The sequence below is a fragment of the Pollicipes pollicipes genome, unplaced genomic scaffold (assembly GCF_011947565.3).
Source record: "Pollicipes pollicipes isolate AB1234 unplaced genomic scaffold, Ppol_2.1 Scaffold_7231;HRSCAF=8579_pilon_pilon_pilon, whole genome shotgun sequence".
NCBI lineage: Eukaryota > Metazoa > Arthropoda > Thecostraca > Pollicipedomorpha > Pollicipedidae > Pollicipes > Pollicipes pollicipes.
The window spans coordinates 41803252-41816436 of record NW_023597034.1 but is presented as its reverse complement, the minus strand read 5'-3'; the positions used below and the strand labels follow the sequence as shown (position 1 = coordinate 41816436).

At 53.8% G+C, this 13185-nt stretch overlaps 1 protein-coding gene across 1 annotated transcript; it reads right to left on the bottom strand.

Annotated features, from left to right (window-relative positions):
• Positions 1 to 4102: 4102 nt before the first annotated feature.
• On the bottom strand, positions 4103 to 12508 carry LOC119109644 (FMR1 autosomal homolog 1 homolog B-like). The gene is made up of 10 exons (XM_037233359.1): positions 12414 to 12508; positions 10933 to 10985; positions 9607 to 9766; positions 9160 to 9326; positions 8520 to 8613; positions 8061 to 8203; positions 7234 to 7381; positions 6725 to 6862; positions 5756 to 6132; positions 4103 to 5490 (listed from the first exon to the last, which is right to left on the bottom strand). The coding sequence occupies exons 1-10, from the start codon at positions 12462 to 12464 to the stop codon at positions 5382 to 5384; spliced, it is 1440 nt and encodes a 479-aa protein (XP_037089254.1). The 5' UTR covers positions 12465 to 12508; the 3' UTR covers positions 4103 to 5381.
• Positions 12509 to 13185: the final 677 nt, after the last annotated feature.

Genomic DNA, 13185 nt, shown 5'->3' with positions numbered 1-13185 from the left:
GGGTCGCGTAGCGGCGAGCGGCCCGAGTCGGTCAGGAGCGGTGTCTGAGGGTGCTCGAAAAGCGACTGAAAGGTTCCTTGAAAACGAAGACCAAGGGTCCGACTGGAAGGCTAAACAGCCCAAAAGGCTAGCTGTGGGTCACATAAAGGACTACAACCCGCAGGGCCGTGATCTCAAACGTAAGTTAAAAAGTCTCTCGCACCGATTGGAGACCCCTGAGAGAGAACGTCCCTCTGTTTCGGCCAGAGATCACCAACACCGAACAGTAGGCTCCCTGTCGGTCAGGGCTCTGGGGCCCATTTCCCAAACAGGGACACGGCCCGGCCCGCGATTTACATCAGACGGGGCCCCTGAAACAATGCGGGGCTCCTGTCTCGTTCAGGGGTCCACAGCACCGAACAACGTGTTCCGTGTCAACAAGGGGCCTCGAGTCGGTCAGAGAAAGATGTGCTCAATAGTGACGGGGACAGGACTCCGAATGACAGAGGCCTTTTACGTTGGTCGGGGCCCTCTGACAATGAAAGGGAACATGACAGCTTATGATGATTGTTCACATTGAGGCAATGGAAGGGTACTGTGCCCGTCAGAGGCCCCAATACCGAACGGTGGGCCCTTCAGCCCACCTCCAGCATGTGCCCGTTAAGCCGAGCTGGGGCCTATGTCCCAATTATTGGACCACCTGCGCCGATCAGGAATGTTGTTACGTCGGTGAGGGTTTCTGCGTCGATCCGGGGTCAGTTACGGTCTGTACGGGTGAGGAGGTCTCCAGCATCGGGGATACCAATGTGATACGATATTTCGCTCTAATGGCTCCCGGATCGCTCAGGGGATCCCGCCCCGTGTCGTCAGGATGGCTGTCGGAAGACACCCCGCGGTGGGACGGAATGGTCCTTCAACTCTTGACCGGGAACAATAATATACCCCTAATAGTCTACCCAAGGGCGAGGGGGGAGGGTGGTGAGACATTCCGGGAAATAGGGAGTGTCATTAGTGTTGAAAAGAGTGGGTCAAAATGAGTTAAAAAAACGAATGAGGCTATTCCATGTCTGCCTGAGAACGTTTATTCTTTTGCAGGGTCGACTAGTGGAACAAATTATCAACAGGATTGAGCCTGCGCGTCCGCAATCTCGGAAGCAAGGACAACGATAACCTGGATTGCAGTTTCCGTGAAACCGAACGGCGTTGGCCACTGCAAGTAAGACCAGGCGTCGGGTGCCGTGCGCGCGAGAGTGACCGTCGTCCAACAATGCTTCCGAATGTCTTATAAAAATGATCCGTACCGTTCAAAAGTCAAGCTGAGTGTATCTTTTTCGCAACTTTCACTTTCTTCCATGGAGAGATTAAGAGCTACAGCGACACGAAAAATGGAAATTCTACCTTTGCTTCTCCAGTTCTACCACCAAATTCCAGCACCACTTCGCGGTGCTGTGAGGGCCAGTCCGTTTAAATTGTCGATCTAAAAATCGCACAGGTGACATATACGTCCGGCTACCTTCTAAATCTTCGGTTTGAAGTCCTAACGCGTGGAAAGGTACTTTTGTCAAATATCAAATCAAAGGTACATTTTCGTCCATCGGTTACCCACAGCTTTGTGCTAGCCGCGGGGCCGACGCCGCGCGGCCTACGGAGATTGCAACGCCTGGTGTCGACGTTTTTTTGTTTGTTTTGTTTTTACTAAGATTTACGAGAGTGCATGCTCGAAGCTACGTTACACGATTTGTATCACCAATCAATTCTGACTGGATGTGGAGCATTTCCAGACAAACATGCGTTGTGATGTCAATTCAAATTGTTGAGCCATTTCGATCTACATTCGCGGGGTCCTCTGCACAGTCCACGTAAGGTTTCAGCAAAGCTTATGAGTTATATCGGTTTACAAAAAGTCTGCTGGACCATTACAAAACTGATAAGCATGGACAAAATTTAAGAGCATCCCTCCATTAACAAATGGGCCATATTTGATGATTCTTGGTTGGGGGGGAGGCTTTACGGCTGTTACTATTAGGGGGCCCTTTGTCAACCCTGTGCTTCTCCCCTGCCAAGGCTCTGGCTGCACGCCTGTACTGAAATGTGGGGGCTCGTTGGTTTAGGGGCCCTTCGTTAGGTATTTGCTCCGCCCCCATCCCAAATTCGAATACGCCGCCCTTGTACCGAGGCATCGAGGGCCATCTGGTTCTAACGGGCCGTCGTCTTTTAAGCGATCCCTGAGGGTTGAGTGGGGCACGCCATACCTCCTACAGACCTGACGTACCTTTAAGCCCCCACGCACAGGTTTTATGGAATTTTGAAAAGGAAAAGGCTTGGGTAAGTAATAGCTACAACACGACTAATTAGTGATATGCAATTTTATTTTCACCGTATCCCTAACAGTCATCAGTTGTCTTAACATCTGTCCAATCATTCTCATTTTTTTTAAAAATCCAGGCAAACACCGCCTGGGGTAACACCGCGCGTGGCAGGGTAGCCCCGCCAAAGCGGGCGGTGTTCCCCGAAGACCTGTCTACAGCACAAGAGCGTAAACGGCGCCATCGCCGACCACTCCTTGTACAATCCAGGGTGCGCAACCTTGACGGAAATACATATAAACCTCAGAGAAATCCTCACACGTTAAAACATAAGACTATCTACCACCGTTGGCGAAATGCGCTCTTTTTAATATCACTACCTGCAAGGGTAAAGTACGCTGTGTAAGAGAGTTCCGGCGCCCTACACTTCTCTTTGGCGTAATGGCTGAAAATGCCCGACAGTTGTTGATGTGCAATGTCAAATATTCTCGATACCGACGCGGGCGGTGTTTCCCAGACGTCGGTGCTGCCCTTCCCTCCCCTATACCAAAACACGCAATCTGCAGTCACCTCTCGCCTCGCCCTCCGCGAGCTCCACTGCCACACCGCTAACTGTGGCTTCACTGCCCTGAGCTTGTTACTGGCCATTGCGTCCAACACCTGCTGCCTTGTACGCAGGCAGTGATGGCAGGGTAGAAGTGTTCGGTCGGGAGAGGCATCCGATGCGAATAGGGTGCATGAACTGCTCGTCTCACCGCAGAGTCGGCTGGTTCGTTTCCACGGATGCTGACGTGACTCCGAATCCAGCAAAGAAGAAGCGTGTTTCTTATCCGGTTCAGTGCAGTGAGACGCAATGCAATGTTTTGTACAAGGAATAAAAAGTGGATGAACAACTCAGGAGTGGATAAAAGGAGTGGATAAAAAGCCCTCGGCGACAGAAGACTGCTCAAGGAGTTCGTTGAAGTGAGGTATAAAATCTCATCACCTACCTCGATGTAACAAATCGCTCTCAAAATAGCCAAGAGTTCCGACGTCAAAAGCGTGGCACGCGCCGGCAGTGAAAGCGATCGGGTCACTGCGACACAAGAAGACACCACCAACGCTGTCTGGTGTCTTGAGGCTACGTGTGAGCATAACCATATGTGATTGGTATGATGCAAGGTATTCTAGAGCTCTGGAACGAAAGACGATCGGTTGTACATCTGCTTTGCTGACCTCCGGGAGCGAGAGATCTTCTGTTGGCAAAATCAACCGCCATGGACAGGCTGGCAGGTGGTCTGTACGCACGACGCCGCTCACACCAATAAGTGCGCGCATTCCCACACGGAACGGAGCAGCGCGTTGTACAGACCAGGTGCACATCAAGGAAGAACGCTTATGATCCCAATGTGGGCGTACGTAGAATCGGCTAATCGGAAATGATGTATTTGGCTACAAACCTTGCCGAGAGCTGTTCATTCGAATAATATGAGCGAGCCGTTACTGTGTGCTGTACGCTTCCACGAGATTGAATCCACTAATTCTACTTGTGCCCATACTTGCAATAAGTGCTTTCTTCATTGCCACGCATCTATGCGGAGATTGAGTCGTAAGTTGATTAGAAGCCGGGCCCTGGTGTCCATTTCCCGTTTAGCCAACGCACGCGTTCCTGTGTGCTCTTGTCAGCCGCGCAACTGTAGTTGTCGGTGCTATGCGCAATACCTCGGTTCTGACGCGTGGATTAACCGCGGCACAAATGAAACGGTAGTGTGGTCCAAGCGACACCAACTCCTCGCAGACGGAACGCCGCTTCTGGCCGTAGCACATCAAACACCGCGCGCCCAACAATGTACAATTTTATTAGAAAATCGAAGTACACGAAGGCGAACTGAACAGAATCGTCCGGCACTGGCTGGCATGATCCGGGCTTTGTCTCTCCTGGCCCGCGCCGGCGGCAGCGGGCGCGGCCGGTCGGTTTCTCGCTGTCAGTCTGTCTATCTTTCTCCTTCTCTCTCTCGGGCGGGGGGCGGGCGGCGCGGGGCCGCCCGCCGGTCGGCCTGCGGCGGCGCGGCGCGCGGTGACGGGAGGCCGCGCCGCCGCGCGGAACTGCGCCCGAACGGCGCGCCACCGGTCGTAGGTCGCGTCCGAGACTGCCGCGCGACAGAGGGCGGCGGGCAGCCGACAGGGCGAGGGGCGCCGGGCACCGCACGGGCGCCGCGCGAACGCAACAAAGAGCTAGCGGCATGCAACAAACGCTAATCAAAAGAACGGAGAAAACGAACTGTCACGTGGTATATGCATGGAGGTCTGTGCAGACGTGCGTGTGGCTAGCGTGTTGAGAAACCCGCTCAGCCCGCCTGTCCGGTCTGTTTCGACTGTCGTGTGTGGGGGCGGAGTGGCGGGTCCGCAAGGCGCGTTCAAAAGACCCGCAGGTTGCGCAAACGGTGCGGGATCACGCGTCTGCGATGAGAGCTCGCCGCGAAGCGAGGTCGGCACGCGCTCACACATGCGCCGACGCAGGTGTGTGACGTGAGAACAGCAGCAAGACGCTTGAGGCAATTTCAAGTGGGCGGCAGCTGAAGGTGGTGGCAGAGACGCCCTCCGACGCTGGCGGAGCACGCGGCGCGCGGGACGGGGCGGTCTCAGCGCGGCTGCCAGCCTTCGCGCCGGACTGCCAGCAGCATGGCGGCTGACGGGTGTCAAGAAAACAGTGGGTCGACAGTCGACGCGTGCCAGGAGCTGCAATCCGGAGCTGTGTGTGTGTGAGCGTGGCGTACCTGTGTGAGTGCGAATGCGAATGTGAATGTAAACGTGTGTGTGTGTGTCCGTGTGTGTTCTGAGCGGGTCGTGTCCGCGCGGTGTGGCCAAGCACAGACGCTGGGACGGCGAGCGTGGCCGCGGCCGCGGTCTGGGCCAGGTGCGGGTCCGTCTACATCTGCCTCCTCTCTATCTCCCTTACACAATAGCTTTCTCTCTCTCTCACTCTCTGGTGGACAGGCGGCGTCACAGGTCAGGGTCCGATCCAGTCCGGGGCTAGGTCGCGCAGGTCCGATGGTCGACCCGCTCGGGGCAGACGGAGGCGCGCGTGGAGGCGGGAGGGACGGGGGCGGCCGTGGCCTACTTGCGGCTGCCGCGCGGCTCGCCGCGCCGCCGCTCGCCGCGGCCGGCCGGCCGCGGGCCGTCGCCGTTGCGCTCGGCGCCGCCGCCCTCCGTGTGACCGTTGTATCTGCGGACGGGCAGACCCGGTCAGGTCGGGTCAGGTCAGGCGGGCTCAGCACGTGGCCCAGCGCCGACTGTGGACTTGTTGCTCATGGATCGCGGGTGTACGCGGCCCCGCCACACCAACAGACGGGCTTTTCACCACCCAGCCCGCCCGCCACGCCGGGCGGCCGCAGTCTCGCGCGTCCGCGTGCCCTCGGGAGCCGACCACGTGTGCCCAGCATCACTATGCTCCACCTCTCCACTCGGGTCCCCGCGGAGCCGGCGCTCACCTGGCGTCTCTGTTGTCCCTGCCGTCGCGGGAGTCGTAGCCGCCCCGGCCGCGACCGCGCCCGCGGCCGCGGTACGGCTGGCCACCGCGGCCGCGGCCGCCGCCCTCGCCGTCGCCGCTGTAGGGGCGCTCGGTGCGCGAGCGCGGCTGGTAAGGCGCGCCGCCGGGCGGTCCGTTCATGGTGCGCAGCTGCTGGTCGATGTCCAGCTTCTCCTGCCGCAGCTGCTCCACCTCGTGCAGGTGCGCCAGGTGATACTCGAGCAACACCCGCGCCATCTCGATGGCGTCCATGGTGCCGACGAACACGAACGGCACGAGGCCCTCCTCGCGCGGCGTGGTCGGGTTCGGCTCGTTCTCGCCCTCGATCTTGATCCGCACCTGCCGAGGGGGTGTGACGTTAGAGAGCGGGCCACCGGCCGCGCAGGCGAGGCGGAACGGGGCAAGCGGATGCCATCAGCAAGTTCTAATGCCAGTTCTAAAGACAGGATGTCTGAAATGACTCCGCGGTCTTCCACTCGGTCAGCTTTGGGATTGACGACATCGATGACACGCGTGGGAGGGAGAGAAGGTAATAGCACGTAGACCGGTGAGCCCATGCAGAGAACAAAGGCAACAGCTTTCTCCTAGTGGATTGCCACCAAACTGCCAAAATGGCAAAAGTGCATGTGCAAGATCTTTGACAAAATCCAACATGAAGTGCGTTCTAATGACCGTCGATCAACCACCCGATCATGCACTTCCAAGGACAATGCCGGGACAAAGCTTTGCTTTGTTTAATTAAGAAACTCAGAACAAGACACTTAATGCAACAACCAAATACCGAGCAGCACGAATGCTTGCACCCCGACCAGGATTGGCAAGTTTTCGGCCAAACTAACAAGATACAAATCAGCATCAGTTTGGACATGTTCAGATTGCTCTCATGCGACGTCACCATGCGGTGGCCCTGCAGCGCTCCCGGAGGACTCACCACGCCGCTCTTGTCGACAATCTCCTGCACCATGCGTCCGTTCTTGCCGATCACCTTGCCGACCAGCTGCCGGGGAACCTGGATCGACACCTCGCTGTACTCGAGGATGCTCCTGGCCTTCTTCACGGCATCCTCGGACTGCGAACGGCACACGCGCGGTAAGAGGGTGTCCCTCGACGCTGCCATGCGACACATAGAGCCACGGGCGGTCCAGCCTGCCCCTGAGTGCGCCGCCGCAGCGCGCCACTCGACGCCGTCAAAACGTGCCCAGGTCTGAGACCTACACAGAGGCGCCGTCAAACTACAATCGTTCAGAACCTCAACCCATCATACCGCACCGCAGCCCCGCTCGGCTGCCGAGTTCCTCAACAATTCTCCACCGCGACGACGAGCGTGCTGTCCGCCGCCACCCAGCTCGCCCCCCCCCCCCCCCCCCCCGAGCCTATCAGCTGACGAGCGATGGACGCCCCGCGCCGGCGCAAGCCCGCCGCCGCCCGCGCCGCTCCCACCTCGCCGTATATCTTGAAGACGCACGTCTTCTCTTCCAGCTCGATGTTGGTGATGCCGTCGAGCCGGCGCGCCTGCTGGATGTTGGCGCCGTGCGCGCCGATCGCCAGGCCCATCAGATCTTCCACCACTGAGAACTCCTCTGTGTACCTGGTCGTGGAGGGAGAGGGCGTCAGGCGCGCCGCCGCCGACAGCCTCAATGCGTACTTGGCGACGGAGCGAGACACAGCGCTTCGTACTTCACCACATCCTCCGTGTACCAGGCCAAAGGACACAGGACGCTGGGTGCCCACCACCAGGGCCTCTTCCGTGCACCTGGCCATACAGTGACACGCACGAGAGGGAGAGGGACATTACAAAGCCATCCAGCACAGGACACATCTGTCAGCACCCAACCACAGAAAAATAGTGTAAGGTCCTCCAAAACCGACATAAACAAACATTTCCTTGATGAGAGGAGCTTGAAACTGAGCTAGTTTGTTACCGCGAGTTCCTCCGTGTACTTGTCAAAGGAGAAACCAATACAATGCTGAATGGTTTGCCGCTTAGACAGCCTGCATATTAATACGCATTTACATGCAGCAAAGAACAACCTCGCTGGACCACGCGGCACCGCTAAAACTCCCGTGTAACGCTGTCAACAGCGGTAGAGAGCCGTGAAGGGCGACGAGAGCTCCCCTGCCGCTCACTCCGGCACCACACGCCGGTCAGGTGCACGCACCACCCGGCAGGGCGCCGTGCTCCGTCCACTCGACACTGCGACAGCCTGGCCCCGCAGCCGACAGGGGACACTGGTACTCTCTCCCCCCTCCCGTCCGGCGGCGCTTACACGGAGCGCGAGTGCGCTTTGGTCGACTCGAGGTGGCGGGACGCCTCCTGTGTGCGCGACAGCAGCAGCGCCTTCTGCTTCAGGCCGCGGAAGTGCATCTCCGAGAGGATGTTGGCGCGGTTCTTGACGGTCGCGGTGCGGCCCTGCGGCGGCGGCGGAGCGTGAGCGGGGGCGGGGCGGGCGGGTAGCCGGCCGGCGAGCCGGTCTGGAGCGCACAGGGGCGTACAACGACGCAGACGACGGAGCTGCTCAGTTAACCGTGAACGTCAAATGTGACAAACGGTGAACACTTCGCACGGCTGCGTATTCCGTTCGATCTTTGTCCCCTTGTCTTGTACTTTTACCACAATTCCTTTCGATAACAGAACCCACAGAGCTGCAAGACCAAAAACTGACAGTTCAGGGTAAATCCAGTCACTCAAAAGCATGAAGACACATATTACATGTAGTGAAACATACCATTAGAAACAAGCTGTTCTTCTCAGGTATGAATTTACATATTGCGGCTCCACAGGCCTTTTGAAACTCTTTGTGGGCATTCTGTAGATGTGCACTGAAACACAAAACAATGTCACAATAAGCCTGAACTATCCAAAAAACAATGCTGACAAGTTCTACACTTGAGACACGCGATAATCGTCACGAAAAACGCCATTGACTAGAGATGGCTTATAACAACTGTTTCAACACCAATGTTAAGCCACAGTCTGCCTTTTTGTATACAGCTGAGAATGCTAACTTGTGTCAAAATCTTAAGCCAGCTGTATAATGCAGGATACAACATGATGAAACATGGCAATCTCAACATCAATGGGATATGCAGTAGAAAAGGCAAGCCCTATACAATAATAGCATGATGTAAAGCAAAAAAGCTACACAAGCATCTGCAAAGGCCAAGAGAGCATACATTTTCTTCTCTGAACAAGGAAAATAATAATCTGTCAATACTGCAGCATGACTGCATTACAACATCACCACCACACATGTCTTTGTCACCCTGCAATCAACAAGGACCGAAAACAGCCATAACACACGCGTGATCGCACGGGTATGGCAAGCCTACATCCAAGAGCTGGCACCTGCTGCCAAGCCCACTCACTACTCTAGTAGGTCTTCGGGCACGGGTATGTAGCACGAGTAGAAGCTGCTGTTGGTGATGGGCGGGTTGGTGTTCTGGGGCCGGATCTCATCCTGGCCGATGATGTCCGTGCGCCGCACGTCCCCCAGCCCGGTGAATTCCACCACGCATCGGTCCCCCTTCACGATCTGCCGAGCCGGGGTCAAGCGCGCCTCAGGTTAGGTCAGGTCAGGTCAGGTCAGGTCAGGTCAGCATTGCCAGCGGCACTGCGCCCCGCCGCCGAGCGCTACTAACCCCTCGACGCAGCCAGACTGTTCCGGCTCTACAACGCAGCAGCCTGCTAATCAATGGCCTTAGCCCATTAAGTAAACAGAAATCACCTAAACAAACCGCGAGACATGCACCCGGGCACTCATCTCACGCCCATCACCGGCGGCCAGCACGGGCGAGCCTGCAGGGGCCACTGACCTTGACCACGGCCGGCAGCCAGCCGAAGGGTGCGTCGTCTCTGAGGCGAGAGAACACCTCCACCTGCTCGCCCTCGGCCGGCGGCGGCGCGTGCGGGTCGGCGGCGGCCGGCGCCAGGCGCGCCTGAGAGAGCGGCACGTCCGCCTCCGCCAGCTGCCCGCTGCCGGCGGTCAATGGAACAATCAGGCGCGTAATGATATGGATGACGACAGAATGGATAATGATGATCTGGATACTCTATGGAAACTAGGCATGCATTTCATGTCAAGACACAGCCACTAGTGACGGACATGTCAATTAACTGTCCTATGCTTAATTTTTTATTAACTTAATAATTAACTGTCCTAACATGTCAATTAACAAGCCCTGTGCATGCAGCAGAAGTCAGACTTGAACGCAGTGATGACCACTGAGGCATGGGGGAGCCACCTGACTTGTGTGAGGGATCATGAGTGGTTGTGGTGCAGCAAATCGATTGTTGTCCATTTCCCTTTCAGTGCACCATGTCTCTTTGCTATGCCTGAAGATGAGTAAACCCAAAAAGTCATTACTTTCTTCTTTAATTCCTTGTGGACTGAATCCTTACCTTCTTCAGCTGAAGGTGGCTGATCCACAATCATGTTTGCATATTGGACACTATTCCCTGCATGCACTCTAAACAGTTCAATGACTTCAATAATGCATGTTGATCACTGCTTTATATTCAACTGTACTATAAACACTTAAAGAAGTGCCCTTTTTGTCTAAGGGAAAGATACTGCATTCATAACCTGGCTGCACTGAATTCTGGGTACAAGTGCCAGAGATGGGCTCCATGGTTTGATCTGACTGACATGACAAACTCCAACTCAGTTTTTTAAAAATCCATGGGGCCAGGCCAAACTGGGCCAGGAGCTGCCATGCCACAGCACTATGTGGTGTTTAACATGGTCAAGTGTTGCCTCACAACAGGTTGAAGGCAAACTGTCTGACAAAGATTGGGCTGGCCAATCCTGGGTGGCATGTACATGCAGGTAATACATGAAGGTAAGGTGTGTTTTGCAAGTGTTTTACACCAAAACCACTCATGTAAAACATTCCACATAAATTAAAGACATTACTTCAGCCTTCCAAGAAAGTTGGGGAGGGAGGCAATCCAGGCAAAACCCCCTGATTGTCATTTACCACACTTGTACATGTAATATGGCATACACTAATGCCACTATAATGATTAATATGTACCATGGCAGAATGTTCTTCATTTTCACACCTGCTTAAGTGTGGGGGCTGGACTAGGCCTCCTGTGTGGGAGCCTGCGACCACACGTGCAGGATTGGTTGTACTTACTCATCAAATTTCACCCGGACTGTGTCTCCTCTTCCTGCATCGATGACTGATGCCTGCAGATCACAGTACGAATGTCAGACATTTTGCACGCGGGTACACCAATGATATGCCAGGGGGACTTGCACTGCTGCAGGGTGTGCAGCCTAGAGACCTTATAAGGAGATCATCACTCTGATCTTTTGGGGTTCCCTGACTTTGTACATAACAGCAACATGATGATTCATGCACAGGAAACCCATGTATATTTTGGCTGTGCCAGGCTTATGTGAAAGGGCAGAAGGCATAGGATTAAGTGTAGTACATGGTAGTGTCAAGATTCAGGGGAAGTACTCATACTGTATGCATGAAATGTCCCAACTCTTCAGCAAGACATGACTTTTGAAACAGGCCAGTATATCACACTCTACATATGATGATAATGATGATGATGTAATATATCATACAGCTAAAACATGTAACAATCTATCCATCAGGCTATATGACTTTCTTGGCAGATCAAAAGTCAATACTCTCAACAGGTACTGTCTCAATGCAAGTTGTTTAACACGCATTCCCACAGCTCATGTGGTCTGAATGTGGGTGAGACCCGTGACCTCATAAATCTAGTTATATGCCTCATTTTGGCATGATGTAAAGATACTTCATTAAAAATTGGACACCAAATTTATTTTGTTTCCTTGTTGGGTTAAAGTGTCCATCCAGCCAGGAAATGGAATAACCATCTCTATGAAACATCCTCAAGATGGCATAAAATGCCTCTTGATATCATGTGCCCTTAATATCAACATCACTGACACCATTCAATGACAGCATAAATATGCAATAAAAACAAGCACAAATATCATTTGCAGGGCTGAACTGAAAGAGTTGCTTCCCCTTTTGTCAATCCTTGTCATAACTTGCATACTTAGACTACAGGAATTCAGCAGTAAAGAAAATCTGGTTACCGATAATTACCCCTTACTGTTCAAGAATAAACACTTTTACCTGTTTCTTTACCTTTACCTGTTCCAGCATAATACAGTGCACTGTAACTGACATGCTTCCACGACAATTATCTAATTCCAGGACAGCAGGTTTGTTATCATCAGATCTTGTTGAGCCACACGTCACCTGTTTACAATTATTACTTCACATGGATTAATATGCCAAAGCATGTCCCACAAAGCCACCTTGCACTCTGGCGCACAACATTGTACCAAAAATTAAAGGCAGGTTACACCATCTATTAGGATCATCATGAAAAAACACACAGGTTTTATTAATTCACACCATGGTTCATCCTTCACAGAGTCTATTGGTCTTAATCGGTGCCGGGCAGCATTATTCCCACCAAAAAAGCCTTCCGTCGAGTTCGTCTCATTCACTTACTAATGCATTTTACTCGCCCCCGGGGCCGAACATACAAAATTTCGCAGAGGAGCTTAGGAAGAAATTTCAAAGAGCGTAACCCATCACTTAAAAATTAATCTTGGACTTACTTTGTAATATCCCCCGTCCTCTCTCCGCACCTCCACGGCAAGTTCCTCCATCTTGTACGACAGTCTGCGCTCGTCTGTGCTCTGCTTCAGAAATGCTGCCAAATTTAACCATGAATGTTCCAAAATTATTCCTGTCAGCAGTTTTCGGAGATGCCGTATAGGCGTGGGCGCGGTCATGCTTTCGAAAACTGGGATGAAGGGAAAACTGCCACTAGCATTTGATTTGGAAAGCTTTGGCATGATTTTCAAATGGGCATAGAGCAAGCCAAGAGACCTCTTGGCCTAATGGCCAACAGCCTCACGCCCCGATCAAGGACGTAGTTTCGCAAAGCGATGTAGGGAGCTGACAAGTGAAAAACGACGAAACCACTTTCCCCTAAAACAAGAAAGCAAGTATCTCTCCGTGTGTTTCACTTCATCTGAAAATTAATTGAAAGCGGGGCTGAAGCAAGTCAGCTGAATAAAAAACTTCCCCATGGGCGTCATGTTGTCTTAGAGATGGGGCACTTGTTCGCGTAATCTCCTCCTACCCAGCGTCTTCTTCCCCTGGGTCCGAAGCTGAACATCAATAACCCTGCAGTGTATGTCAGATGTTCATAGTTAACTATAAGCCGCGAAAAATAGCGGCCGCGGTTGCTTTGATTGTCCACCAGCCAGGCAAACTTCTCGGGGGCATGGCGCGCATGCGCCAAGAGCATTATGAAATCGTGTTCGAGTCCGCAGGGGCCGTGGGTTACCAAAGAATTTCAGCCACCTCACGCTTTTGCTTAGC

Coding starts and splice junctions, on each gene's coding strand:
- LOC119109644 (XM_037233359.1), bottom strand. CDS start 12,464: ATGGAGGAACTTGCCGTGGAGGTGCGGAGAGAGGACGGGGGATATTAC. Junction 10,986..12,413: donor AGGACGGGGGATATTACAAA/GTAAGTCCAAGA, acceptor TGTGATCTGCAG/GCATCAGTCATCGATGCAGG. Junction 8,614..9,159: donor CCCGAAGACCTACTAGAGTA/GTGAGTGGGCTT, acceptor TTTGTGTTTCAG/TGCACATCTACAGAATGCCC.